General features: G+C 37.7%; 1 protein-coding gene across 5 annotated transcripts in view; it reads left to right on the top strand.

The window, feature by feature from the left end:
- The window catches only part of usp28 (ubiquitin specific peptidase 28), a 29,938-nt gene extending 10,568 nt beyond the window's left edge, over window positions 1-19,370 (top strand). For 2 of the 5 annotated variants that reach the window (XM_051937332.1, XM_022204833.2), the window contains exons 6-27: window positions 690-776; window positions 889-1,026; window positions 1,552-1,622; window positions 1,707-1,783; window positions 1,861-2,009; window positions 2,099-2,226; window positions 3,263-3,358; window positions 3,433-3,612; window positions 3,690-3,722; window positions 4,727-4,944; window positions 6,423-6,493; window positions 6,754-6,982; window positions 8,749-9,087; window positions 10,415-10,530; window positions 11,508-11,771; window positions 11,895-11,990; window positions 12,814-12,992; window positions 14,115-14,193; window positions 16,177-16,256; window positions 17,520-17,643; window positions 18,622-18,820; window positions 18,902-19,370. In XM_051937332.1, coding sequence (XP_051793292.1) covers window positions 690-776; window positions 889-1,026; window positions 1,552-1,622; window positions 1,707-1,783; window positions 1,861-2,009; window positions 2,099-2,226; window positions 3,263-3,358; window positions 3,433-3,612; window positions 3,690-3,722; window positions 4,727-4,944; window positions 6,423-6,493; window positions 6,754-6,982; window positions 8,749-9,087; window positions 10,415-10,530; window positions 11,508-11,771; window positions 11,895-11,990; window positions 12,814-12,992; window positions 14,115-14,193; window positions 16,177-16,256; window positions 17,520-17,643; window positions 18,622-18,820; window positions 18,902-19,077 — 3,129 coding nt within the window. In that variant the 3' untranslated portion in view covers window positions 19,078-19,370. The remainder of the gene's footprint in view (window positions 1-689; window positions 777-888; window positions 1,027-1,551; window positions 1,623-1,706; window positions 1,784-1,860; window positions 2,010-2,098; window positions 2,227-3,262; window positions 3,359-3,432; window positions 3,613-3,689; window positions 3,723-4,726; window positions 4,945-6,422; window positions 6,494-6,753; window positions 6,983-8,748; window positions 9,088-10,414; window positions 10,531-11,507; window positions 11,772-11,894; window positions 11,991-12,813; window positions 12,993-14,114; window positions 14,194-16,176; window positions 16,257-17,519; window positions 17,644-18,621; window positions 18,821-18,901) is intronic. The other 3 variants (XM_022204835.2, XM_022204834.2, XM_051937333.1) reach the window with 2 other exon arrangements.
- Window positions 19,371-20,024: the final 654 nt, after the last annotated feature.

Below are 20,024 nucleotides of genomic sequence, written 5' to 3'. Positions count from 1 at the left end.
AACCACTGGAGTCGCATCATCAAATGTTTAGAAGAACTGACTGGAATTTTTATAACATAAAGTCTGAATATTTACAAAGATATCTGCAAAATTATAGCTAAATATCTCAAGGACTTTACAAGATAAACAAGTTTTGTGGTACAATTTGTCATATCTGCTCAAAAAGTTTAAAAATGGAACAAAAACAACATTTTTAACATAAAATACGACTATAATAATTCTATATAAAGGCATTTCTGTTTCTGGTCCACTTAAAACTCTACAGAAATGGAGGTGATTTCCACCCAAACAGATGTAAAATTCATTTAAAACAGATTTAAAATGAAATGTGAGGGTTTTTTGTTTTGTTTTAGGTTTAGAATCAAACCATAGATGGTCAGCTTTATATATTTGTTTATTTATGATTTCTGAAATCTCTGAAAATGATTAAAGGTTGAACACATAAATGCTCCAGACAATCAGGGATGCAGGTTTTCTCTGCTAACCAGCTAAACGTGGATGACGGGACGCTATCTGCTGCATGGAGAACGTTATTCTGAGCCGATGGAGGAACGTATTTGCTCACATATGTCCGTCTTACTCCTGTGATCTTTCCAAATGAAAATAAACGACCGCAGTAATCATGATCGCCATCTGCTGATCTCCAAGGTTGGATTAAGGCTCCGTGTTCTGACTTTGCCTCGTTGCAGTCGCTGTTCCACCTGCCCGTGTTCAGGAGGCTGGTTCTCAACTACCATCTGTCTGAGCGAGTCCTGGAGAAGTGTAAGAGCCACTCGGTGAGTAAACTGCTGCCACAGACGGGGTTTAGTTTTACTGTTGCACCAGTGTTTTCATTAATACAGGTTTTATTAGCTGTGTGCTGCTTTGACTGTGAGTTTCTGCTGCCAGGACAAGAGGAACATCGCCTTCATGCAGGAGCTCCGCTGTCTGTTCGCCCTCATGGTCGGCTCCACCCGCAGGTTTGTGGATCCTTCAGCTGCCGTGGAGCTTCTGCGAGATGCCTTCAGGACCAGCGAGGCCCAGCAGGTACATCTGGAGCCTGAATGGGCTCCTGCTTGCTGATAAAGCTCCTGTTTGATAGGACCTCATTCTCATCTCCTGTTTTCATGAAATGTCCCGTCTGAACCCCAAAACCCACCAGAAGGTCTGAAAGGCTTCTTGTCTAGAACCCTCCTGTCCTCATTTATGGGCACCAAAAAAATTGTTTCCTTGTCTGAAAAAAAATCCAAAAATTCAGAAAAAAAAATCCCCCAAATTTCAGAAAAATTGCAAAATCTTCAGGAAGACAATTCCAATAATTCCTTAAAAATTTTATTTAAAAAAGGTTTAAAATCATCCAAATTTGGTACGAAAATTCTTGTAAATATTTTTTTTTAAATGAGTAAAAATCTTCCTACAAATAATCCTACAAATATCTAAAGTGATTCCATATATATCAGTAAAACTTCTAATATTTTCTTTAAGAACATTCATTTAAAAAAACTTAAATATTGAAAATAGCACACCACTGAAAGACAGAAAACTCAGTTTTCTGAATTCTGTCCATTCCAGGATGTCAGTGAATTTTCCCACAAACTTCTTGACTGGCTGGAGGATGCGTTTCAGCTGGCCGCCAAAGGAAAGTACGTTATATTTTAATGTCATCCACATGCATGTTTATGGCTCTTTGCTCTTTATTAAACAGTAATGTAATGTTTGACTCTTAGTAATGCAGAAGACAAACAACACAACCCCATGGTCCAGCTGTTCTACGGCACCTTTGTGACAGAAAGAAGACATGAAGGTATGAGCTCTGCAGACGTTGTGTCTCTGTCGGTGTAGATTCAGTTCTTGGTTGCTAACGTGTGTGATTGTGTTTAGGTAAGACGTTGTGTAACATTGAACAGTTTGGACAGTATCCTCTGCAAGTGAACGGCTTCAACAACCTGGACGAATGCCTGGAAGGCGCCATGGTGGAGAAGGAGATCGAGTCTCTGCATTCAGATAACGGAGTCACGTCTGGTCGCGAGGTGAGAGTTTTCTGTAAAGGACGTTCACTCGGTGTTTGCTGAAGTTTCATGATCTGCTAAGACAGACGTGTATTTTCTCTTGGTTGCAGCGATGGTTCAAAAAGCTTCCGCCAGTCTTGACATTTGAACTTTCTAGATTTGAATTCAACACCCAGCTGGGGCGCCCGGAGAAGATACACAAGAAGCTGGAGTTTCCTCAGATCATTTACATGGACAGGTGGGTTTTTTACAGATAAAAAACATCTCACTCAGGTTTACTGTGAGGAGAAAGAGGAGCTTCTATTGGTCGATACGGGTTTTCCAGCGTTGATGCTGATTACTGATGATCAGGAAAGGTTGATGACTAATATTTGGAATGGATTTACATTAAATTTAATGTTTAACCAGCATGAGACAGAAGAGAACCTGACATTCAGAACTAGACTTCTTCATTCATGAGGGGGACTATAAGTGAATATGTTAAATTTCTCATCTCATGTCTTGTCATCTCATCTTATCTTTTCTCATCTCTTCTTATCTTGTCTCTTCTTATCTTTTCTTATCTCATCTCTTCTTATCTTTTCATCTCGTCTTATATCATCTCTTCTCATCTCATCTTTTCTCATCTCTTCTTATCTCGTCTCTTCTTATCTTTTCTTACCTCATCTCATGTCTTCTCATCTTAGCTTATCTTTTCTTATCTCATTTCACGTCTTCTCATCTCTTTTTATCTTTTCTTTTCTTGTCTCATTTTTTATCTCATCTCATCGTATTTTATTTTATATCATCTCTTCTTATCCCGTCTATTATCTCGTCTTTATCTTCTCTTATCGATTGAGATTGATCAGTTTGTGTCTTGCAGTTATGTCTACCATTCTCAATTTTGTGAATCTTTTACTGTTGTAGCATTTTTTTTGACCCTCTAAGGTTCATATCTTAAAGCGTTTTTAATTATTGGATTTCCAGAATCTATTTTAGGTTAATCTGTGGCTGCTTTCTAACTTATTCACGACCCACTGGCATAGCCTTAGCCACCACGTGTTTAATTTATCAGTAATTTCCCAATAAAAATGCAGATATTTGTAAAAATGCCAACTATCAGCCACAATAATCTGCCTGGATGAACTGTAAAGCTGTTTTCTCCAGGATTATCTTACAAATTCATGGCATCAGACTGAAAAAGGGAAGACGTAATGAGGCCTCTACATGTAAATGTTTCACTAAATCTTCCGATCATGACCAACTCCAGGGATTTCCTGTTTGTTTATGTACAGATATCTCCATAAAAACCTGGAACGGACCCATGAACGGAGAGGAGAAGTGAAAAAACTCAAGGAGCAGCTTGCAGTCCTTCAACAGAAGCTTGAGTGGTAGGTAGTCCAGATGAATCTCCACGTCATGAGAACAAATCTCGGTCTCATCATGTCGTGTTTTTTATTCACAGTTATAAAAACTATGGCTCAGGACCCACCAAGTATCCTCTGGCCGACATGCTCCAGTTCGTGTTGGAGTTTGCCACCACAAAGCCCACGAGTGTTTCCCCGGCTGAAGACCCGAGATTAGCAGCATCTTCACCGACTCCTACAGGCCTCCCCCTGAGTGAAACCGTCTCCAAAGATACAAGGTCATTTACGTTTTCATCCTTTCTATCAATTTTAAATCAATTACTGGGATCTTGAAACGATGATTGGCCGTTTACAGACGCAGTAAATCTGAAGCTGGAGCTGATTTATGGTAATGTAATGTGGAATATTTCAATATAATATCTCATTTTCAGAATCATTGCCAATAGTGCTTCTTACTTTTCTGCATCTTATTTTTTTATCTCAACTTATTTCTTATCTTCATACCCCTTGTCATCTCATCTCATCTCCTTTCATCTGATCTCATCTCATTTCACCTAATTTTGTCTTATCTCATCTGATCTCATTTTGTCTTATCTCATGTCATCTCATCTTTTCTTATCTCATTTCATCTTGTCTCATCTCATCTCATTTCATCTCATCTTACATAACCCCCCTTGCACTTAGAACTCTTACACAGACTTTTGTAAGACATTTTCTTTGCAGTTCTTTTTTTCAGTTGGTAGCTCAAAAAACAAATAAAACTTTCATTATCATTGTTTTTTTCAATTACTTCACAAATGGATAATTAGTCTCCTCAGTTAAATTTTTCATTCTTCTCATCTGGGTTGCTGCTTCAGAGTTTAGAACAAAAGAATAAGTAAATAAATAACTAAAATGATATTATTCAAGTGTTCCATTTCTGTGTTTTGAACTTGTGGCTGGACCGTACCATGATTAACACCTGAGGGAGTCTTCAAACTGATTTAAATATCACATTGTATTTGTTTTATAGTGTGTCTAATTATGCATTAATTTATTAGCATGTACATTAGATATTAATAAAATACCGCAGACAGCATAGTGTCTGGAACATTGTACTCATGTATTGTATTTGATTCCATTCAGTTTATTATTTTAGCCATTCCTTCTTTTTTTATTCATTTATTTATCAGCCTGTAGGCCATATTTGAGGATTTGTATTATTATTATATACATACTGCACACAAACCCTGTGGGTCAGTTGCCTTAAGGCGGTCTGACTGTGTTAAAAGAATATTTAGTCTTTTTTTCTTTATTTTTGAACAAAAATTTAATTCTGAAGCATGTCACAAATGTGAACAATTAAAAATTATACTATTTCCAACGTGTCTGTGGTGGTCTTACCCTGTTTAGTGAACCTGGAGAAGCAGATTCCTCAGAGGGCCTGGTTTCCAGTGTTTCCAGTGTTTCCAGTTGCCAGCGGACCCCCATATACAAACCTTTCACCCAGTGCAGACACCCCATTGACTGCCCACCACACCCAGCACCCCACAGCATCACCGAAGAAGAGCTGCACTTTGTTAAAACCTGCCTACAGCGCTGGAGAACCGAAGTAGAGAATGATATAAACGGTATGCTGATGAAAAGTGCCTCCTAAAAGTCGTTTTTATTCACTTCTCTTCACGTTTAGCTGCCTTAATATCATGGTCTCCGTGACACTGTGCTATTTTAACCAGATAGCTGTTAGCTTAGCAGCTATTTGGAGCTGGTGGCTTTATTTAGAGTTTGGTTCACTGCAGACAGCTGCTAGTTTGACTTCTAACAGGGTTCATAAGAGCGGTGAGAGTGCAGCAGTCGAGTCCTGAAACCAAAACCGACACAGAGCAGAGTGAGGTTCTAACTGTCTTTATCACGACAAGTCATTCCTCCTGACAGGCAGACGCTTGAGCAGCTTTAAGCGACTTTTTTTATTTTTTCATTGAACAAGTGACATGAAATCAGTCATGTTACACAAACTATATGACAAAACAAACCACATCCCTGGCTGTTGTAATAACTGTTGGACATACTACCTAATTATATTAGAACTAATAACACGACACTGTAGCAAAGAAGAGGCTAAAAAACCCAATTTTTTTTTTTTTACCCAAGTATTTTTATATTGGTATTATTATTATTATTATTATTTTGAAATAATAATAATAATAATAACAATAAACTAAAAGGAGTTACATGAAATAAGAAAAAAAAATTATATATTATAGCAAACACCGTCCTCAAACCTGTTGTAATAAATGTTGATATACTACTTATTTATATTAGCACTAACTGCAAAAAACTGCAGTAAAGAAAAACACAACAACAATAAAAATAATAAAAGCAAAAAATACTACTGATAAATTATATTAATGAACTTATTTATTTGAATGTTATTATTATTATTGTATTGAAATAAGAATAATATATTAACAAAAACAACACCAGAAAAGACTGCTGCAAAGAAAAAACTTAATAATAACAAGAAGTTTTACCAAACTTGGACCGCCTGGCGACAAAGATGACCAGTGTGACCTTGAAAATGAGGTCATGGTCACCAAATGTGAACTTGAAATGTTTCTTCTTATGGTGCACCTGTGTACCAAATATGGTGAGGCTACATCAAGATTTTATCGAGTTATCGCGCGGAAACCAAATTTTTACAGACAAACACGCACGCAAGCAAGACCATGCAGCTAAAAACAATACCTTCCGGAAAATGGAGTTTTTCCGGGCGGTAATAATAATAATAATAATTACAGAATAAAAAAAGGAGTTCCATAAAGTAAAATAAACAGAAGAAGAAAATAATATAGATTAAACTAAATGGGGGATATCTGCTGATTATGATTACTGGACTACAAGATGAGAGATTTAAGAGAAAAATAATCTGCTGGTGATGTGAAATTACAGTCACTTCTCTGTACTTCTTCTTCCACTTCAGTAAAATATAAATGTATGGAAGACCTTTCCTGTTCTGAGCCACAGAATACAAATACATTTGTAAACTGAAGTGTTCCCATTATTTAATCATTTGTGAAATGGTTTTTCTGTCTTTCTTCCCCTGTTGCAGAGCTAAAGGCCAGCATCGACAGGCTCTCTCAGACGCTGGAGGGCATGTACTCAGACACCAGCCTCTGCCAGGTAAGGCCAGCCTAATTTACTCTGACAAACAGCCACTCCATTACATATTTTACATCCAGAGCTGCAGAAAGCGCGTCGGCCTGGATCAGATTAAACTTTATTGATCTCTGTTGAGAAACCAAAAATAATGTAATATAAACAGTAGAACGGAATACAAATAGGAGCAGGTCAGTGGAAGGTTACGCTGCAGTTAACGGAGAGCTGCAGCTGTTGTAGGGCCTCGTTTTATTACACAGTTTGTTCACTTTTCTCTTTCTTAGGTGCCCTACAGACTCCACGCGGTGCTTGTCCACGAAGGCCAGGCGTCAGCAGGACATTACTGGGCTTATATTTATGATCACGCTAACCAGCGCTGGATGAAGTACAACGATGTGAGCATCACCGAGTCGTCCTGGGACGAGCTGGAGAGAGACTCCTTTGGGGGAATGACCAACGCCAGTGCATACTGCCTCATGTACATCGACGACAGGCTGCCACACCTCATCACAGGTAGGACTACGCATGGAAGACAAGATAAGAGGAGATACGATACAAGAAGATGAGATACAGTAGGATACATTAAGATACGATAAGACAAGATACGATACGATACAAAAAGATGACATACAATACGATACGATAAGATATGATACGACAAGATACGATACGATACAAAAAGATGAGATACAGTAGGATACATTAAGATACGATAAGACAAGATACGATACGACACAGTATGATACAATATGATGCGATGAGATGAGATGAGATACGATAAGATACGATAAGATACATTAAGATATGATACAATACGATACGATGAGACAGGATAAGAGGAGATACGATACAAGAAGATGAGATGCAGTAGGATACATTAAGATACGATAAGACAAGATACAATACGATACAAAAAGATGACATACAATACGATACGATAAGATATGATACGACAAGATACGATACGATACAAAAAGATGAGATACAGTAGGATACATTAAGATACGATAAGACAAGATACGATACGACACAGTATGATACAATATGATGCGATGAGATGAGATGAGATACGATAAGATACGATAAGATACATTAAGATATGATACAATACGATACGATGAGACAGGATAAGAGGAGATACGATACAAGAAGATGAGATACAGTAGGATACATTAAGATACGATAAGACAAGATACAATACGATACAAAAAGATGACATACAATACGATACGATAAGATATGATACGACAAGATACGATACGATACAAAAAGATGAGATACAGTAGGATACATTAAGATACGATAAGACAAGATACGATACGACACAGTATGATACAATATGATGCGATGAGATGAGATGAGTTACGATAAGATACATTAAGATACAATAAGACAAGATACGATACAATACGATACGATGAGACAGGATATGAGGAGATATGATACAAGAAGATGAGATACAGTACGATACATTAAGATACGATACGATACGACAAGATGCGATACAAGAAGATGAGATACAGTACGATACATTAAGATACGATAAGACAAGATACGATACGACACGATATGATACAATATGATGCGATACGATGAGATGAGATACGATACGACAAGATACGATACGACAACATGCGATACGATGAGACAAGATAAGAGGAGATACGATACAAGAAGATGAGATGCAATACGATACATTAAGATACAATACGACAAGATACAATGTAATAAGATGAGATACAATACGATACATTAATATACGATACGACAAGATGCGAGACGATAAGACAAGATAAGAGGAGATACGATACAAGAAGATGAGATGCAATACGATACATTAAGATATGATACAACAAGATACGATGAGACAAGATACGATACGATAAAATAGGATGCAATACCATATGATAAGTTATGATAAGATACATTAAGATAAGATATGATAAAATACGATGAGTTACAGTGAGATCAGATCATATTTGACATGATGCAATTCGATGAGATAAGATATGATAAGTTAAGATACGATGCGATATAAGATAAAATAGATACTATAAGATAAATTTAGAAGAGCTAAATTATTATTATAATAATAATAATGATTTAAAGCACAAAAGGAGCTAAAAGAATTAAAAGAAACAATATATATTACAACCAACAACATCGTCTCATCCGGCTGGTGTAATAACTCTACAGAATGTTCAGTTTCACCTCTGGCTCTCACTATGTGGGTTTTATTGTATAAATCTACTGACTGAAAATGTCCCGTATTCTACCAGAAGACACAGACGATGAGACCGGCCAGGTGCTCCACGGCATGGACTTGCTGCCGGCCGTCCTCAGACGTTACGTCCAGGAGGACAACCGCTGGTTCCAGCAGGAGCTCAGTGAATGGGAGGAGCAGTTCTGCCAGACCGCCACGGCCCAGGAGGAGTTCACCACGGCCTCTGCAGAGCCCCCGAACCCCAGCTTGGACAGCGTACAGCAAACGCCTGTGGAGCCAGCGCCCCAGTCAGGACCCCCCGCTGAAGAACCGGACCAGGAACCTGCTTCAGAGACGCAACCAGAACCAGAAACAGAGAAGGATCCAGAGCCAGACATCAGGGAGAAGCCTGAAGGTCTGTAGAGGTGGAGCAGGAATGGAAGGTTTCTATGAGTCTGCAGAAAAAATCCACAACTTTGAGTAGTATTATCTCTGAGTACAATAACAAAACACACAGTTACACAACAAAACTAGACATGCTTTGGTTTTTCATTTACACATTATTACTATTACTATCTATTACTTTTCAGGACTTAAAATCCCTTCGTTACGGCTGCACCACTTTTTTAACCCTCCTGTTGTCTTCATTTACGGGCACCAGAAAATATTGTTTCCTTGTCTGGAAAAATCCCAAAATTCAGCAAAAATATTCCCCAAATTTCTGAAAATTTTCAAAAACCTTCAGTAATAATTCCTTAAAAGTTTCCCTTAAAGGTTTTTTTTTTAAATCCCCCCAAATTTGGGCAAGAAAATTCTTGTAAATATTTTCAAAAAATGGGTAAAAAATCTTCCAAAAAAAATCCTAAAAAATATCTAAAGTGATTCCATATATATCAGTACAACTTATAATATTTTCTTTGAGAACATTCACAGAAAATTTAGATTTTTCTTGTGAATGTTCTTAAGAAACATTTTTAACATTTCTTTTTTCAATCAAAAATAGTTCAAAAATTTAGAAAATGTGGACAGCAGAAGTTTCACTGTGAAAATATATATTTTTTCCCACATTTTCAAACTTTAAACGAGTCAGTTTGACCCGCAGGACGATACCAGGTTAATCTACATGTTGCTTTTTACTGTTATTCACTGAAACATCAGGTCAAATACAAGTTCTGCCTAATTTCACTTAGTGGAAATAGGTCAGACAGTTTTTTGTGTTTAATGTTGTAGTATAAAAATAAGGACAAAAGGGCTATAAGCATGTGTTACTCTACCAAGATGTTAGTTTAGACCTGAACTGGAACTTTTTTCTTTATCCCAGTGGTGGTAAATACACTGACAGGTTGAAAGGCAATAAGAGCCCAAAATATAATGATTACATTGTAACTTAATTGTTTTATGCAAGATAAGGGACTCTCACTGCAGGCAAGTCCAGAATTCTGCATGAATAACTGCTTAGTTAGCTGTACTATCCCATATAAGCAGTGATGCAGTTACACAACAAGCATCAGATATTAATCTAATTCGATATATGTAAGAAAGCATCTCATTAAGTTGCCTATAAATGCTCTATCTGTGCTCACACACAAACTGACCGGCTGTATTATTACACAGAAATCATCGATAAGCCCTCTGTGATCAGAGGAGATTAGATTATCAGGTGATTTTCTGCAGAACGGTTCATGCCTCTGCAGAAACTCGTACCGACTCACAGCCTCTGTCTCTCTCTGCCTTTGACCCAGAAGGATCCCAGTTATCGCCTCCACCAGCTGAGAGTCCCGGCAGCCGGCCAGCCGACACCGACACCCTGGAGCCCGGCCAGAGCTCCGCCTCGGCCGAGAAGGAGCTGCAGAGTCAGGTGGGCAAATCCACGACACCCCATCCACCCACCAATCTGTGGAATATGGGTCCGAAATTCTAGGCCGTGTAAATAAAGAGTCTGGGTCAGAGATCCCATTTCAGCGGTTAGCGTTGTGTCGAACCGTTTACAGATAACGTAAAGGTCGTTTCTTCTGTTGATGTCAGACAGTCAGGAGCTTGTTAACCCTCCTACTGTGATCTTTTAGGGGCATCAGAAGTTATTGTTTCCTTGTCTGAACAAAATCCAAAAATTCAGCACAAAAAAAATCACAAATTTCTGAAAATTTGCAAAAACCTTCAGGAAGAAAATTCCAATAATTTCTTAAAAGTTTTATGTAAAAAAATCCCCCAAATTTGGCAAGAAAATTCTTGTAAATATTTTCATAAAATGAGTAAAAATCTTCAAAAAAAAAATCCTAAAAATATCTAAAGTGATTCCATATTTATCAGTAAAACTTCTAATATTTTCTTTGAGAACATTCACATAAAAATCCACCAAAATCCAGAAAAATTCACTGGATTTTGGTTGATTTTTATGTGAATGTTCTTAAGAAACATTTTGAACGTTTCTTTTTTTCCACCAAAAAATGTTCAGAGACTTCCCAAATGTGGACATCAGAAGTTTCACTCTGAAAATATTTATTTTTTCCACATTTTCAGAATTTAAAACGGGTCATTTGACCTGCAGGACGACACGAGGGTTAAGAGGCACGTTGTGTCATTTGCACCGATAATTTTCTTTACTATGGTCAGAATATTTAAAACGCATTTTTAGAAACAGTAAATCATAAGTGTAAAATGCAAAAAATGTAAATAAATGAGATTTTTCAGGGTTCGTTCATGTTTTTATGAGTTTTGTAAAAAGGTGCATAGAGGCTAAACAACCCCTGGTATGGACATCTAGGACACATAAACATGATAAACTGACATAAAAATGGCCTACTAATGTGTATTTTATTCGTTTTTATCCTTCAGACTCCCGGCCCTGATGCAGAGCTCAGTAATGATTCACCGTCTGACCTCCACGTGGAGAAGGAGGACGTGGAGGCGACGGGCTCTGGAGCTGATGGACAGCTGGAGGCCTCCAGAGATGTTCCTGAAGCAGAGCAGAGAGACGAGGAGCAGCGACAGGAAGCTCCATCCAGACAGAGACAGACGGAGAACGAGGTCTCAGAGGTGGAGATCCCCAACGTGGGACGGATCATGGTGAGGGCCGACGCTGACGGATACAATGAAGAGGTACGTTCTGAGGAGTTCAGCAGCTAATAGCACCATCTTGTACCTGTAGCTGCATGACTTTCAGGTTAGTGGCTGGTTTTATAGTCAGGCTTGTTTCTGCTCTGTGCTGCTGTTTCTTCCCAGATGATGCTAACTCCAGCTATGCAGGGAGTGATTCTGGCCATCGCCAAGGCCAGACAAACGTTTGACAAGGAAGGTCCTGAGGCAGGCCTCATCAAGGTGTGGGCTGTGTTTTATATTTATCACTAAATTAGGCAAAAAGATCATTTAGTTTTTAACAATTTCTCTGAATAAAGTTTGTCTCTCTTTTTTCCAGTCCAGACAGAAACACAAAACAGCAGATTTTAAAGGATTCTGTGGGCCTAAAAGTTCATTCTTTGATTTTCTTTTTTATATGAAAATGTTGATGCAATAGCATCAGAATACAACAAACAGTGTTTAATGATGAACAGCTTTAATTATTGCAGGGTGGGAAGCCTGATAAAGGTTTGTTTCTGTAAATAATAAAGACTCACAAAGCGTTTCAACTTTGACCCTGTAAACCCACTGCTGCAAAAACACATCAGCTTATTTTTATTATTCTCTGTCTGTCTGTCTATAATTTGTGCTCATTTGTTCCTTTTTTTCTCTATAAGATTTTTTTTAAATTAAAAAATATAGTCGTTAGCAATAAAATACATTTTATTTTTTAATTACATTTTTTCTATATTTTCTATAAAATATTTTTTCAGTTTTATTTTTTTGTCATTTTTTCTGCATTTTGGTTTCTATTCATGTATACATTATTATATACATTATTTATTGTTTTATTTATTTATTTTTACCATTTTTTTCTATATTTGGGTCTTACAGAGTTAACAGTTGTAACATCATAATTTATACAAACATTTTATTCTGGTCTCTTGACTCATTTTTTGCATTTTAAACAATATTAAACCTCTCAGCTGAATTCCACTGAAGCTGTCGGCACGTTTGTATTTGTTTGCCAGCTGTGAGCGTTTTAGGAAAGTGAGACATTTCAATTCCCCACGGTTGTTTCCAGGCCTTCCATGAAGAGTATTCCCGCTTGTACGAGCTGTCCCAGGAGGAGGCCACGCCTCAGGAGGACGCCCGTCTGCAGCACGCTCTGGTCTACTTCTTCCAGAATAAAGCGCCCAAGCGAGTTATTGAGAGGACGCTGCTCGAGCAGTTTACTGACCGGAACCTCAGCTTTGACGAGAGGTGAACACAGAAAACAGACCAACAGAAGCCTGATGGTTACTGGACAAGCTGCTCAGAGTTTATAATGAGAATACACAGGAGATGTTGTCATGAACTGGGATGAAACCAGAGACAAAGCCGACATCTTTACTGGACGTATAATAAATCACGTCAAAAAAACAAATTGTGAGGCTAAATAAAAAGAACTAGGGGACGAGATGAATAGAATACAATTGTAGTTTTATGATTGTCCATGCATTCACAAAATCTTTTAACCCTGCTGCTGTTCTCATTTACAGGCACCAAAAAAAATGGTTTCATTGTCTGAAAAAAATCCAAAAAATGACTACCCAAAAATTCCCCAAATTTCTGAAAATTTGCAAAACCTTCAGGAAGAAAATTCCAATAATTCCTTAAAAGTTTCCTTAAAAGTTTGATTTTTTTAAAAAAAAAAAAACAACAACCCAGATTTGGCAAAAAAAAAATAAAATCTTGTAAATATTTTCAAAAAATGAGTAAAAAAAATCCTAAAAATATCTAAAGTGATTACATATAAATCAGTAAAATATTCTATTTAAAAACATTCACAGCTGGTTTTTGGTTGACTTTTTTGTGAATGTTCTTAAAGAAACTTTGTTTTTCCACCAAAAAATGTTCAAAAATTTCACAAAAACGTTGGAAATGTGGACATCAGAAGTTTCACTGTGAAAATGCATTTTTTTAATCACATTTTGAAACTATAAAACGAGTCAGTTTGACCCACAGGACATAAATCTAGAAGAAAAAGTGTATCTATAAAGACAGTGGAATAGCTTGTTCATGTAAAGATTTGATCCATTAAGGACAACAGAAACAGTATAGAAGCAGATGTTGCACTGCTGGATAATATATATGGAAAAATAATGACTGAAAGTAGAGCACAGCTTACATACAGAGTAAACGTAAGAAATGAAACCATGTTTGGGCTTTTCTGTACAGAGAGCTTAGAGAAGAGGCTTCAAAGATGGTTTTACTGGAACAGATGAAGCAGAAATGCTGTCTACCGTGTGCATGTTCTGCCCCCTAGTGTCCAGAGCTGAGACCTGCAGCTTGTGTTGTTCTGTCGGTTCTGTTTAACCTCTGATGTCCTTTTTGTCCATGCAGAGCCATCAGCATCATGAGGGAAGCCCGGGCCAAGCTACGCCTCATCAAACCGGAAGACATGGACATGGATGAATACCTGGTACCATCTCAGGCCTTAAAAGCTCCCAAAAGCTGTCTTTATCGATAATTTGACTTATTTTCTTGCATACATTCTTCATGTTTTTGGAGTTATCTCTTCAGCTTTCTTGTTATTTCTGTCTGTGGCCGAGTGATTTAAATTTCAAGCACAACTAAACACCCAAATAATTCCATGTTCTCCATGAAAACTCCCACTTTTATCCATGTGCTAACATAACTGAACAAGGGTTTTCTAATCATCAATGATAGTAAAAAAAACTCATAAAAATACAGTAAAAAATCTCGTAAAAATATAGTAAAAGTGTAGTGAAAATACAGAAAAAATATTGTAAAAATATAGTTAAAATATCGTAAAAAATATCGTAAAAAATACAGCAAAAATATAGTAAAAATACTGTAAAAAATATAGTAAAAATACTGTAAAAATATAGGAAAAATATATTTAAAATACAGTAAAAATATAGGAAAAATACTGTAAAAAATAGGAACAATATATTTAAAATGCAGTAAAACTATAGGAAAAATACTGTAAAAAATAGGAAAAATATATTTAAAATGCAGTAAAAATATAGGAAAAATATATTTAAAATACAGTAAAAAATATAGGAAAAATACTGTAAAAAAATAGGAACAATATATTTAAAATACAGTAAAAATGTAGGAAAAATGTAGTAAAATACAAAAAAAATACACTAAAAACTATGTTTTAGTGGATGACTCCAGTCCATTCAAAAGTCTGGGTTCATCCAGACAATTCCATGTTTTCCATGAAAACTCCCTCTTTTATCCATGTGCTAACATAACTGAACAAGGGTTTTCTAACCATCAATTAGCCTTTCAGCACCATTAGCTAACACAATGTAGCATTAGAACACAGTAGTGATGGTTGCTGGAAATGTTCCTCTGTACCCCCATGGAGATATTCCATTAAAAATCAGCTGTTTACAGCTAGAACAGTCATTTACCACATTAACTATGATTCATTTCATGTGATCTACGTTGGATAAAAGACTTTTATTTCAAAAATAAGGACATTTCTAAGTGACCCCAAACTTTTGAACAATAGCATATCAATGAATATTTAGCGTTCAGGCCAATAATAAACAAATCATCACATAATTCATCTTGTAGAAGCAACACTTTCTACAGCTCCAGTGGATTCACTCTAAAAAAACAAAAAAAAGGGAAGTTTATGCAGCAGCATCATTCTGTGTGGAGTTGGGGGGTAAAATCAGAACTGAAGACGCAGCAGTTTGGTTGGCGTCACGCCTTAAGCTCACAAATACTGTCACGTCTATATTTCTGAATAAACAGTGGACATGATGGAGACACGACAAAACGCTTTCTGGTGGAGAAACAAAATATACGCAAGTTATCAAATTAAGAGCTTGGACACGAGGCGAAGGTGATTTTGTGAGTCCGTGATGTGACGGCTTTATTTGGAATTCCAGCAGGGAGTGTGAAAACCTGGCAGCATTTGGTCACACGGCAAAGAGAGTAGTTTGTTCCAGGAGGCACCAATCCCAGACTGCAGCTTTAAACAGCTTCTCATCACAACGTAGGATGAATTTAACAGCAATCTGGGTCTAATATGTTCTAAATGGAATAAAATACCCCGATAATATAGTTTATTTCTCTATTAAACTCCTAAAAGACACCAGTGAGTTGATCCTGCACACACCAGACTAAAAAACAATTACCAGCTGTTTAACAACATTATTTTTCCTGTTTATTTGTGTCGGTATCTGGTTTTTAAAATGTCATATCTCCATTTAGAAGTGTTGGATTGCAACCATAGTGAGAAAGTAACGAGAGACGGATAGGTCAGTGGTTTAGTTTTAGTTTTTTTACACTTAATTTACAATAAAATGCATGTAGAATATTGCCAGCTCCCTCTAAAATTAAAAACAGATTCACATTCTGCTTCAACCCTCCGCCGTTAGAAAACAAAAAAGGAGGTAAATGTTGTTTGTTCTGTTCACAGCAGTGGCATGATGACTACCGGCTGTTCAGGACCGTGTTCGTCTACCTGCTGACCGGCCTGGAACACTACCAGCATGGGAAGTAGGTGTCCAGAACGCTCCCAAACGCAACCCGAGCAGCAGCAGCAGCAGCAGTCTGAGTCCACAGCTGGAGTCATTAGGAGAAAGAAAAGCTGTGCGTTCAGTCTGCAGAGATGAAGAAACAAACCGTTCAAAGTCAGCTTTTAAAGAACAAATCACAGCTGAGGATGTTCTGACGTTTTACCTCTCAGTAAACCTCTTCATATGTTCATAAAGTTAACATTTTAGTTTTTAGCCAGTGCGTCATTTATGTCGGAGCTTATTGGTTAATGCTGGCTGTGCTGTGCTATCACCCTGTTAGCATGCTAACAACACCTGGAATAGGAGGTAAAACTTAATAACTAAAGCTAGCAGATATTACTAAGGTATCAGGTCAGAATATTTCAGTAGAACCTCGTTCATGCTTGGAAGAGAAATTACATCTGAGAGCAGTTTACATTTACTGTATACAGTAAATATGATTTTAAAAAACTGTCTTTACTACAGTTATTGATGAATAACAGACACGAAGCAGATTCAATTCATGAACAAAAAAAACTTGAAAAAGTGTAAGAACTCTTCATACATTCTGACTGTAGATCCATGTATTTATACGAGTGCAGGTCAAAAACTGTTGGAATATTTAACTAAAACTTAATAACTAATGCTAGAATATAAATGACTAAGATATCCAGGTCAGAATAATTCAGCAGAATCTTATTCTTTATACAGTAAAGATGATAAAAACTATCTTTTATACTATTGTTGATCTGCAGAATAACAGACATGAAGCAGATTCAGTTAACGATCAGGAAAAAATAAAAGAGCTCTTAACGGTAAATCCGTGTATTTATCTCATATAAACAGCTGTTTGTTTCTTAAAGTTATTAAAATATCCAGGTCAGAATATTTCAGTAGAACCTCATTCATCCCTGGAAGAGAAATTACATCTGAGAGCTTATTGTTAAACTAAAAGATGATTAAAAAACATCTTTTACTGCTATTATTGATCTGTAAGAACAGACATGAAGCAGATTCAATTTATGAACACAAAACTTTTAGAGATGTCAGCTCGTCATGCAAATTATTGCACATAGTTTACAGCAGTACAAGTAAAAAGTTTGACTGTAAATCCACGTCTTCATGCTGGTTTTAATGTGTAAACACTCTGCTAACTGAATCTGTTGCAGCTTGGTTGGTGTGCAGCTTCATAAGGTATTTCTCCTAAAGTGGGATCGAGTTTTTGGTTCAGACTGACCTGGTGTCTGTTTTCCGTTTGCTTCAGGATGCGGGAGGCGCTGAACTACCTGACTCACGCATACGAGACCAACGGCAGCCTGCTGAAGAACGGAGACAAGCGAGGCGTGGACAAGTCTCTGATTGCAGTTTACAGGAGGAAATGTCTCACAGTGAGTAGAGGGACTCCCATGACCACTGAGCTGCACATAGGCTACAAAACCAATTAAAAAACAACTTATCTGAAAGTGAAAATGTGCCTTTTGTGACCGTCGCCTTTCCTGTTTTCACATCTGGCACCAGTAAACTCAGGTAATCTGTTAAATGATCAGTTCCGTTAAAAAATGATCAGTTCATTCTCTGGTTCAATGTATTTTTCCCATTTTCTTTATTTTTTGTGACTTTTAACCATTTAAGCTTCAGTCAATTCCAGCCGTTTTCAGTACAAAAAAATCGCTAATATTCTATTTTTAAATAAAAAAAAATTACGAAAAATACGGGGAATATTGGACGGGCATCGCGAGGTGCATTTCCTTGAAAACGACCGATTCGGGGATTTTATACCGACTTCAGGACATGTTTTGGACAAAATAGTTTACTGGCTTGTGTCATCTGGATGTAAAAGGTTGGATTATGGCCGTTTTTTGTGGAATCTTCTCATCTGTGTGTAATAATGAACCCGGAAATGTGAGTCATGCTGTGTGCGTTGAAGCCGTGTATAGAGAACGGATGGATGGATATTTGTTTTTGTCGGACAAATGTGTTTTTCTCACCCGCTGTGGTAATCACATCTGAAAGTGGTTTATACCGGCGGATTCATGAGAATCTAAGCTTTCCATCGGCGTATAGTGTTTGTATAATCGTGTTTGCAGCCGTCGGACATTCTTGAAATTCCTATGCAAATTAGTAGGTGTACCGCCGGCGGTACACTGAAGCTTAAATTAACTGGATATCTTTCAGGCTGTTTTTCATATTTGTTTCAAACTATCCAATGGTTTTAAAACCAGAGAGATTAATGGACATATTTATGTGATTTTTAAGAATATATACATGTACAGTGGTATACAAACCAACTAAAACCAGAAAATAGCATATAAACTCGGAGGTAAATCTTGTGACACGTTCTTCATCTTCCTCCTGTCGTCAATCAGGCGTTAAATGAGAGCGCATCCCGGCTGTTCTGCAGCGGCGAGGATGGAAAAGTGGAGGAGGGCGTCTCCGTCATGGACGAGGTGGTGATTCCATGTCTTCACCTGATGAGCCGAGACTCGTCCTTATCCCAGGAAGACCGGGACGCCATGGAGAGCATCCGCAGCCACTGGTGCTGCTGCCTGGGCCAGGACATGGACGGTGGGTTCAGGCAGCCACACATCAGCACATCATGGGATTAAAATGCTCTGCAGTAACCCGCTGCTCCGTCTTTATGCTCAGACTCTCTGCAGGTGAAGCTGGGTGAGCTGCTGCCCAGAGTTCTGGACGGTTCCACGGAGACAGTGGTGCTCAAAGACCCGCCCAAAGTCCACATGAACCAGGCCCACGACCTGTGCAGCCGCCTGGCCGCCGTCATGGAATCCATCCACAACACCTCGGTAGTCATCGTCAAGTAAAGCCCCGAATAAAACCCAGACGACCTCTTTGTTTGAAACGAGCATCTAAACTGCAAACAGGAGAGGGATCGATCTGCTCTGAGGAAGGGTTTGGCCAGAGGGTGGCGCTAGGACAGACTGTAGATTTTAGTTGCTGGTTTGGCACTTTTTAAAAAAAAACTCCTCAGAAACATCAAATATCCATTTTCTCCTCAGGTGCTTTCAGGCTGTCAGAAACAAAACTAACAGAACATTCAGTCCATCAGGGCCTTCAAACAGCAGCAGGTTTTGCAAAAAAAAAAAAAGGCCCAAAGGATAGAAGTCCATCATATTTCTCTCACATAACCTGCAAATCTGACAACTTTAATGTTATTTTTGACTTTCTGGCTTTTTTTTTGACTCATTTCTGTATTTCACTCACCAGCCAAACACCTGGAGGCCTTAGCTTCTAACTGCCCCTTAAAGGTTCCTATATGGACGTGTTTTAGTGGCCGGATCGCTTGTTAACTTGAAATACTGACAACAATTAGGCCGTCGCTCAACTCTGCAGGAATGAACGGACTGAGAGGATGTCGCTGATCGTGTTGCTGAGCAGTGAATGCACAACGAGGCCTTTAGTTTAGTTTTTCAGGGCTTAAAACAGTAGATTTATACCTGCACAGCGACACACACAGTTTATTAGCTTTTTTAAATATATGTTTTATATTACTTTGTATTTTTCCAGAACAGGTTTAGGCAATTTTACATGTAGATGAAGTTAGAAAGAAAGAAATCCGCTCTAGTATGCCAGAAATCGTTCATTTCAGACGTGCCTTTTCTCTGCCGACCATGGAGGCTGTTTGGAAGGAAGACGACGGAAACTTTTTTCAATCAGGATTTTCAGGCCGGCTTCTGTAACAGCAACTTCTGGCTGCCGGTTTCACTGCTTTTTTTTTTCACTTGTACGCTATAATGATACTCAATAAATG

The sequence above is a fragment of the Acanthochromis polyacanthus genome, chromosome 17 (assembly GCF_021347895.1).
Source record: "Acanthochromis polyacanthus isolate Apoly-LR-REF ecotype Palm Island chromosome 17, KAUST_Apoly_ChrSc, whole genome shotgun sequence".
NCBI lineage: Eukaryota > Metazoa > Chordata > Actinopteri > Pomacentridae > Acanthochromis > Acanthochromis polyacanthus.
Note: the sequence above shows the minus strand (reverse complement) of the source record. Positions and strands in the feature narration are given on the sequence as shown.